Here is a 9,347-nt window from a genome sequence, read left to right on the forward strand (position 1 = left end):
GAGAGAGAAAGAGATACACAATGGATCAAGAACAGTAATACAGAGTGATCTAATTTCTATCTCTGCATGTCTCTGCATGTTTGAACCACATCGTTAATTTCTAGTACTTTGACCCATTTTTCCGAAAAAAAAAAAAAGAAGACAAAATCTGTTGTCCTTTTCACTAGTATCCAATTAAAAATATTGAGCAATGACGAAATCCATGTTGAGAAAATATTCATCACTTTGATCCTGAAAGAAAAAGAAGAATTATATAATGAAGGCATTGGAAGCAACCGTAAGGAAAACACAATTGGTAGCCAGAAAACGAGCACACACAATTTTCGGCACGTATGGACCAACTCAGGTAGATGAAGAGCTCAATAATAAAGAAAAAGAAGAAGAAAATACTAACGAAGGATACACGAATGGAGAATTATATCACTCAGAAAAATTTCTTCCAAATGGAGATTATTATACTGGATATTGGGTCGATAATGTACCTCACGGACAAGGAAAATATTGGTGGACAGATGGATGTATGTACGTAGGAGATTGGTTTAGAGGTAAAATGATGGGAAAAGGTATATTTAGTTGGCCATCTGGTGCAATGTATGAAGGAAATTTCAAGAATGGTTATATGGATGGAAATGGAACATATACTGCACCAAATGGAGATACATTTAGAGGTTGTTGGTTAATGGATTTGAAACATGGACATGGTGTTAAAGAATATGCAAATGGTGATTGTTATGATGGGGAATGGTGTAGAGGATTACAACAAGGAAATGGAAAGTATACTTGGAAAAATGGGAATTATTATATTGGTGAATGGGAAAATGGTATAATTTGTGGGAATGGGAAATTGTATTGGAGTAATGGGAATTTATATGAAGGGAGTTGGGAAGATGGATTGCCTAAGGGAAAAGGGACATTTAGATGGGGTGATGGAAGTTATTATGTTGGTAATTGGAGTAGAGATCCAGATGAATTAAATGGTACATTTTATCCATCTGAATCTTTATTAGAAAGAGGGAATTTTGAATGGGATCCTCAACAAGTTTTCAATGTTGATTTGATGGGATGTACAATTTCTCCAAATGAGAAAGTTTCAATATTGCCTTCACAGAAAAAACTCGCGGTTAGGATATCATCGAAGCCTGTGGACAACAACGTTAATAGGCCGAGGAGGATGTCGATAGATGCAGCAGTAGATAAGGAATTTGGTAGAATGGAGTTATCAGATGGAATAGGAACAACTACTACAAGTAATTCTTGTTCAGATATTGATGCCATGGTTAGTTTGCAAGAAGCTGAAGGATATAAAGGAGGTAGTCCTATTAGAATTCCTAAGGCTGTTAAAAGGCAAGGATTAAACATTTCTAAAGGGCATAAAAATTATGAACTTATGCTCAATTTGCAGTTGGGAATCAGGTAGCTAAATTTACTTCATGTAGAGTTCTAGTTCCTGTTACATTTTCATTTCTTGTACTCCTATCTTTTATACATGAAAAGTCTAAAGAACAACAACAACAATAAAAAACCCAGTAATGTCTCATAATAGGGGTCTGGGGAGGGTAGATAGTATGCAGACCTTACCTACAGTGAATATAGAGAGACTGTTTCCAGTAGACCCTCGGCACGAGGAAAAATGAGAAAAGAGCAGTAACAACAAGCAATAACAATAACAAGATAAAGAAAACAAGGCGAAGGGAACAACATGAAGATAGAAATTTACAATATTCTAATACAAGACTGCCACTAATAACACGGGATGAAAAGCCTCGAGAAACTAGTGTAAATAAAGAAAATTCACTATGTCAATTTATCAGTTATTTCAAGGTATTAACTTGCAAATATTACAAGATGTGAACCCTTTTAGTACCTTTAGTTTGCCTATATCTAAAGAATTTTGGTTCTATGCATTGACGATGTAACACATATTTGCACAATTAGGTCACTTAAATGACACTTGCAGTTAACTCTATATAATAAACATTCATAAGTAGCTTGGAATAAATGGTAACTAAGTGACATGATATAATACGCCAAATTACAATGTTACATGCTTGTCAGTGTATATAAATTAAATCATTTCTGAAAACCTGTAATAAGCTTCTATCGTCTTGTACATTTAGGCTGAGAAGAGTACGTTTTGTTTGTGTATGATACCTTGTAATGTGAATAACATATAGGCATACAATACAAAAGCTTGGTCCTGTTCCAACACTTGATCTGGAGCCATCAGCTTTTGATCCAAAAGAGAAGTACTGGACAAGATTTCCGCCTGAAGGATCCAAGCATACGCCGCGTCATCAGTCTTGTGAATTCAGATGGAAAGATTATTGTCCAAAAGTTTTCAGGTAATATTGCCTCAGCATGCAATGTTGTAAACTTCATTTCTTTTTATGATTGAACCAGAGTTAGGAGACTTTTATCTGCAAAAAGACAATAAGCTTTTTCGACCAATATAATGTCCAGGGCTTTAAGGACGTTATTTAAGGTGGATGCAACAGAGTATATGTTGTCTATTTGTGGCCCCCTCAGAGAGCTAAGCTCCCCTGGAAAAAGTGGAAGTTTCTTCTACTTGACAAATGATGATAGATACATGATCAAGACAATGAAAAAGGCAGAAGTAAAGGTGAAATCTCTAACTTCCTCCATAATATATGTGCTTAATTGCAATGAAATAAGGTTCAAAGTTGTGGTACTTTCCATCAGTAGCGACTTTAGAATTTAGAGTTAGTTGGTCTGCTCTTTATATATGTAGCTTTTCTTTTCTCATACACATGATCCGAGAATCATTATTTCTCTTCTGATTTTTCTGTCAACGAGTGGTCATTAGGTACTTATAAGGATGCTCAACGCTTATTACAATCATTTTCGTTCTTTAGAGAACACCCTTGTGACTAAGTACTATGGCCTGCATTGCCTGAAGCTAACTGGACCAGCTCAAAAGAAGGTATTCACATAATAATACATTGAAAAGTACACTATATTTAGTTGCTAGAAATTATTCACCACTAAAAACTTCCAATCTGTTCAATGGTTTAGGTCCGCTTCGTGATCATTGGAAATCTTTTCTGCACCAATTACACTATTCATAGACGGTTTGACTTGAAAGGATCAACTTTTGGCAGAATGACAGATAAACCAGAATCAGAAATTGATACAACAACTACTCTTAAAGACCTTGATCTAAACTTCATATTCAGGCTACAAAAATCATGGTTTGAAGAATTCAGGAGGTAAAATTTGTTTCCTCAGGTTAACTCTCTACTATTCAACTTTGATATCAATATCTGGTCCTTTTGAACCCACGATTTTTGGCATATACAATAATTTCACAGAAACTCAAAACCTTGAACCTATTAAGTTTAAAGCCTGAATCCGTCTCTGGCTCTAATATTACTTTGAATTTGCAGGCAAGTGGATAGGGATTGTGAGCTGTTGGAACAGGAAAGAGTGATGGACTATAGTCTTTTAGTTGGTGTTCATTTTAGAGAAGGAAATGCTACTGGTACTGGATATCAAACTCCTTCTGGTTGTAAGACACCTATTGGTAGGTGCTAATCTCACAACACTTGCATTTACATTTATTCATTAATGGCAGAAATTATCTTCTAGCTTTTAGTAAATCTTCTTCACTCTTTTGGACAACTCATGTCTTTTACCTGTTAACTGTTAACTTTCCTCATAATCAAGGCTCAAACATTGTTGTAAAAAACAAGAAAGTATGAACTTTTTCATGTTGCAGAAAATGGAAGCTCAGAAATTGAACCAGTTCATCGGTTTTCTCGATCAGATGTGGATCTATTACTTCTTAATGCTGCAGGGTAAGTTTTTCATCTGCCATAACATGTTAAAATACAATAACGGCGTATTATATTTACACCATCAATGCATATAAGTTTAATTCTATCTCAACCAGCCCAAATATACTCTTAATAGTGTGATATTGTCCGCTTTCGCCAAGCAAGAAGGCCTCATACCATTAAGATATTCTTACATTTTATATCTAGGCGCCCAATCTTTTCAGCTACCAATGTGAAATTTTGTTCGTACACCCAACACCATCTAATAATTGTAACGCCGCATTTAAGATTTGAATTGTTTTGTTCTACTTCAGTGGATATCAAAGTGCAACTTATTTTATACAGGTTGACTAGCACAAGTTTGGGAGTAAACATGCCTGCAAGAGTTGAAAGGACAAACAGGAAAAATGATTTGGACTTTCAGCTAATAGGAGAACCAACAGGGGAGTTATATGAAGTGACATTATATTTTGGAATAATAGACATACTTCAAGACTATGACATTACCAAAAAACTTGAGCATGCATATAAGTCTATCCAATGTGACCCAAACTCAATCTCAGCAGTCGATCCAATGGCATACTCCAGGCGATTTCGAGATTATATATTCAAAGTTTTTGTAGAGGACAATTAGTAAGGAATATATATACTACTTGTAAGTCTGCATTTTCTTTTCTGAATTTGATGGGAGGACTCCAACAATTTTTGCTGTTGAAGCATTGAAGAAACACTTATGCTTCATGGAATTTTGTCTTATGAATTTTATCATTTTTATCATCATAGATATAACACTATTTTGATAGCTATTGTTGTATAGAGAAAGTTGTAAAAGGAGCAACTCAAATTAACTTTTTTTTGATACTTAGTTCCTTTTGTCAATTAATCTGAGCCCCTTAAACCTTATGGGGTGTCTTTTGATTCGTTTGGTTCATGAACAGATTTTATTTTGTAGTTATTCTTCAATGAAGTGTAAACAAAATACTGCAAAAAGGAAAACGCTTATTTCATTTGGAACTTTGTTGACCTAGCTAGAATAGAAAGGTACATTAATTTATCTCATTCTTAAGGGTGGCTAACCAATATAGATTGAGTTTATCTACTTTGTACTGACGTTTACAAATTAAATCACTTATACACGCAGTTTAGTTTCTTCTTTTTCTCCTTAGTTGCAAAACACCATCTTCGTAGGTTGTGCTTAGAGTTTCTTCTTCCTCTTAGTTGCAAAATGAATTTGTTAGATTTGTTGTTATTTTGACAATTTGATGATTGCCGTTTGTTCATTGATACATTTAAAAGTTATATTTCAAATTTGAACTCATTTGGGGTAAATTTGAGTATTGAATCATGTGTTGGATTGTTAAAATTTGAAGAACAAATTTATGCTTCAGAACTTAAAATTTCGATTTCTGAAGTTGTATTGAACAGATAGAACTACTTAAGATTCGAATTTTATGAAGTTGCATATAAAAGATAAAACAACTTAAGATTTGATTTCTGAAGTTACTTGAAGGGATAAAATCACTTCAGACCCCGGTGGATAAAATTTGTAAATGTTCTTAAAGCGTCTCTTCATAGATATCAACAATGACGGATCTAGGATTCTAAAGTAATGGATGCTCCGCTTCTTTTAACTTAGATTGGCGTATAAAATAAGTGTATCACTATTTGAAATTAAGTGAAAATACTTAACTAAAAAAACTTTATTAATATTATCATTAATTAAACCAGTTAGATTTGTTGTTGCTTCTGCTCCAACAAGCTATCCACCTTAATCTGATCTCTCGGCCGTTCAAATTTTAATCCAACCACAGGGGCGGTACTAGGGAGTGCAACAGGTTCAAATTTATATGACGTTACTGTGACGTCATATAAAAACACAACCATTTAAAATAGTAGTACAACTCTCAACAAGTTTTTATTTTTAAAATATATCCATAATAGCCTCATTAAAAATAGTACACTAAATATGTCTTTTTTACCATAGTTTGATTGTATTTACTGTTAGTTTGATCAAGAAATGAATTCTAGTTCAAGCAATGTCATTTAGTTTTTTTGGAGCATGAGTGCTAGCAAATTATTGTATTAGATCATTTTTAAAAAATACATACATAAAATGCATAATTTGACGGAGAGACCATGGGTTCACATGTCCTATATATTAAGCTATAAATCCGCCCCTTAGTTCAAGCAGTTTTGTAGCTACATAATTTGTTAGATGTCAGTGGTTCAAGTCTCACTAAAACATAATTATTTTTAATAAAGAAACTCTCCAATATGATAAAAATGTAAGCCTGCTGTGAATGGGGACTGAACTCTGGATGTCTAGTCGAACATTGTAGCGCTTAACTACCAGATCCCTGAGCATTTTCTGGTCAAGTAGTGTCATTTTTTATAGAATCACTTAGTTTTACTTATACTATATATAGTAAAATATTTTGACGAACCGATGTCACGTGACACCACTTACCGTAAGGTGACTCTGCCTCTGCTTGAGGGGAACGTCTGAGCAGCATTAATTACATGGGAATTAGGCAGTAAAAATCAGACAAGCAAGCATTTTTATAGCAGCCCTACTATTTTGTTCCCAATTCTTCCAAGTTCAGAAGGAAGGAAATACCGGTAACTGATCTTCTTTATCCAGACTTTCAGAGGAATAACTTTTCTACTTTCTCATCACCTCTATCAAGAGTGGAACTTTTGCAGCCCTAGATTTGATTTCTTGTTAGTGATATAGTTGATATGCCCTAGATTTAATTTCACGTATGATGATTTGAATATATTTTTGTAAAAGTTATTTGAAATAAAAATATGACATTCGATATTTTTTTTATCATAGTTATTATTTATTGTTTGATTGATTTGATAAGATACTTGATTAAATTTGAGACTTGTTATCATGATGTAGATCATGATAATGAGGGTAAATTTTTTTATTATTTTATCTGAACTTGTTCTTGATCAAAAGATCATCAATTTGGACATTAGTGATCCAGTAAGATCAATATTTATATGTGTATGTGTGTGTGAGAGAGAGATGATCATTGAACTGAATCATTGGATAATTCCTAATGATTATAATTATTATGAATTATCCATAGGATATTCTTTTGAAAAATGCAATGTAAAAGTTTTCTTTGATATGAGATCATCATAATAATTGATACGTTATTTATTGCACTTTGAAACCAGATACCTATGGCCCTAGGACGCCAGTTGAATGGATATTGAGTATGATTAAATACTTGTAAATTTAGAGACTGATCAAGACAGAATATGTCAACTCTTGATAATAAGTTTAAACTCTATGTTGTCATGAATTATAAACGATCAAATTAATATTTCATCTAGGGCAATTTAATGAAAAGAAGAAAAGAGTTTTTCTTAGATCATTCAATGATCGATTATATTTGACATAATCACATAGTTGGTCGCCTATTAGGATTTGACAGTTGAACCATATCCTAGGATAACTCGGAGCTATAAGGACAGAAGAAAAATACTATATTACTCTTCTACGGGTTCTTAAGAGTAAATTGTATACTTCAACCTATACAGTCATTAAGGAGTTTTGCCTTTGATTAGAATATTAATTTGATCAATTTACTGCTAGTTTAGTATTGAACCCATGGGATCGCATACTAATGAGTATTCTAATATTTGCTAAAGGATTAATTAATTTATTATTTGATAATTAAATTATAGAATTTAATTAGTCAAATAAATAAAATTATTAATTCAAATAAAATATTAACATAGAAAATATAATTAATATTGTAAACAAATTGAAGTTTTCTATTTACAGAAAAAAATTCAATTATATCTCTTGGTTGGAGTATATACGTGATATATATTTAATACTCATAGTTAGTGTTTGTTTATACGGAAAATGGCCGAAACTGCCCTCAGACTATCCGATTCAGTACAAAACATATCATCCGTCCACCTATTGAGCCAAAAATTCCCCGCTGTTATCTTTTTGGCTCACTTATGCCCCTTATGACTAACATTCGACGCAAAATAACAAAAGATTATTTAAATTACACGTGGCAACTTTTTTTGGTCCAATTTTAAATTATGACCCCAATTAAATAAACTCACCCATAACCCATTTTTTTATCCAACCCAAAAATCCGACCTGCCTGAAAAAAAAGCCAAACTCTTAATTGTCAAAAAAATTAACTTCTCCATCTTCCCAATTCTACCAGTATCATGGCTGCCACCACTCCCTCCATAGCAACCACACTGACACCACAACCAAGACTCTCATGTTTGCCCCGATCCTCCATTTCAAAACAATAACAACAAGAATGTTATGCTAATCGAAAGGGTCCGATAAGAAAATCTTTAATTTTTTTTGATTTAGTGTCCTTTTTTGTGAAAATGAGATTTTGTTCAAGGAGGAGTACCTCGACCATAAAAAATTTATTTTCTACAATAAATTATCATCTGGGTCTAACATCTTACCAAGATTTTATAAAATTCACAATAATTGTGAAGAGAAAAATTAGACTATTTAGGAATTTGAGGCCCATGGATTCATAATGGGTTCTTTAATTATCTTACGATGATGAGAAAGGAAATGAGATTTACCATTGTAAGTGAAATTTGAATGTACAAATTAAGGTCTTTTGATGAACATTTTCGAAAAATGGCAGCTCCAATGATAAATGTTAAATAAAGAAGATGATAAAAAAAATATAGAAAAGGGCCAAAACAGCTACAATAATACCCGTTGTCCACTTATGGATCTTCACATACGGGTGGGTTCAATTTAATTTGAGGTGGGGTTTAAGTTCAGCCAATAGGAAATTGACACGTGTATATTAATTATTATTATTTTTTTGGATAGGACCGTTAGTGTCACGACCCAAAATCCAACTAGTCGTGATGGCACATGACTCAAACCGTCAGGTAAGCCAATTAACAACTATCCAATTTAATAAGATTTATTAAGAAAGAAATGATAATACAACTATTTTTATACAAGAATTTCTTAAGAACTGGTAGTATAAATCATGAGCTTCTAAAATTTAAAATTTACAAAGCTGGTATGAAATAAAGTACATCATCTGTTTGAAATATACATGAACATATTAAAATTCTTAAGCTACCAAGATCAAGAGACAACTATGACCGGAACACAGGTACACCTTCAAATCCAGCTCGCCGTGCACAACAATATCAATATCCAACATCTGCACGCAAGGTGCAGAAGTATAGTATGAGTACAACCGACCCCATATACTTAATAAGTAACAAACCTTACCTTAGGTTGAAAGTAGTGACGAGTTGGGGCAAGTGTCAAAGTCCAACACAAATAGCCAACAACAACTCATAACAACATAATAAAAGTGGTACAGGAATAATTCTAAGATAAAATGTTCAGCTCGCTCACAGTTTCGAAAAATAGGCATGATTTTTAAGTATAACAGTGAAAACAACAACAACAACAATAACAACCCAGTATAATCTCACTAGTGGGGTCTGGGGAGGGTAGTTTGTACGCAGACCTTACCCCTACCCTAGGGTAGAGAGGCTGTTTTCGATAGACCC

General features: G+C 33.3%; 1 protein-coding gene across 1 annotated transcript; it reads left to right on the forward strand.

Annotated features, from left to right (window-relative positions):
* LOC107806801 (phosphatidylinositol 4-phosphate 5-kinase 4-like) lies at positions 1-4,623 on the forward strand. The gene is made up of 8 exons (XM_016631041.2): positions 1-1,413; positions 2,175-2,342; positions 2,461-2,620; positions 2,825-2,941; positions 3,034-3,227; positions 3,405-3,541; positions 3,737-3,815; positions 4,140-4,623. The coding sequence occupies exons 1-8, from the start codon at positions 257-259 to the stop codon at positions 4,426-4,428; spliced, it is 2,301 nt and encodes a 766-aa protein (XP_016486527.2). The 5' UTR covers positions 1-256; the 3' UTR covers positions 4,429-4,623.
* The last annotated feature ends 4,724 nt before the right edge of the window (positions 4,624-9,347 follow it).

The sequence above is a fragment of the Nicotiana tabacum genome, chromosome 24 (assembly GCF_000715075.1).
Source record: "Nicotiana tabacum cultivar K326 chromosome 24, ASM71507v2, whole genome shotgun sequence".
Lineage (NCBI taxonomy): Eukaryota > Viridiplantae > Streptophyta > Magnoliopsida > Solanales > Solanaceae > Nicotiana > Nicotiana tabacum.

Excerpts from the sequence above, each read along its gene's own strand:
- LOC107806801 (XM_016631041.2), top strand. The coding sequence starts at position 257 with ATGAAGGCATTGGAAGCAACCGTAAGGAAAACACAATTGGTAGCCAGA. Across the intron at positions 2,343-2,460 it reads TATTGTCCAAAAGTTTTCAG|GGCTTTAAGGACGTTATTTA; the intron begins GTAATATTGCCT and ends TATAATGTCCAG. Across the intron at positions 3,542-3,736 it reads TGGTTGTAAGACACCTATTG|AAAATGGAAGCTCAGAAATT; the intron begins GTAGGTGCTAAT and ends TTCATGTTGCAG.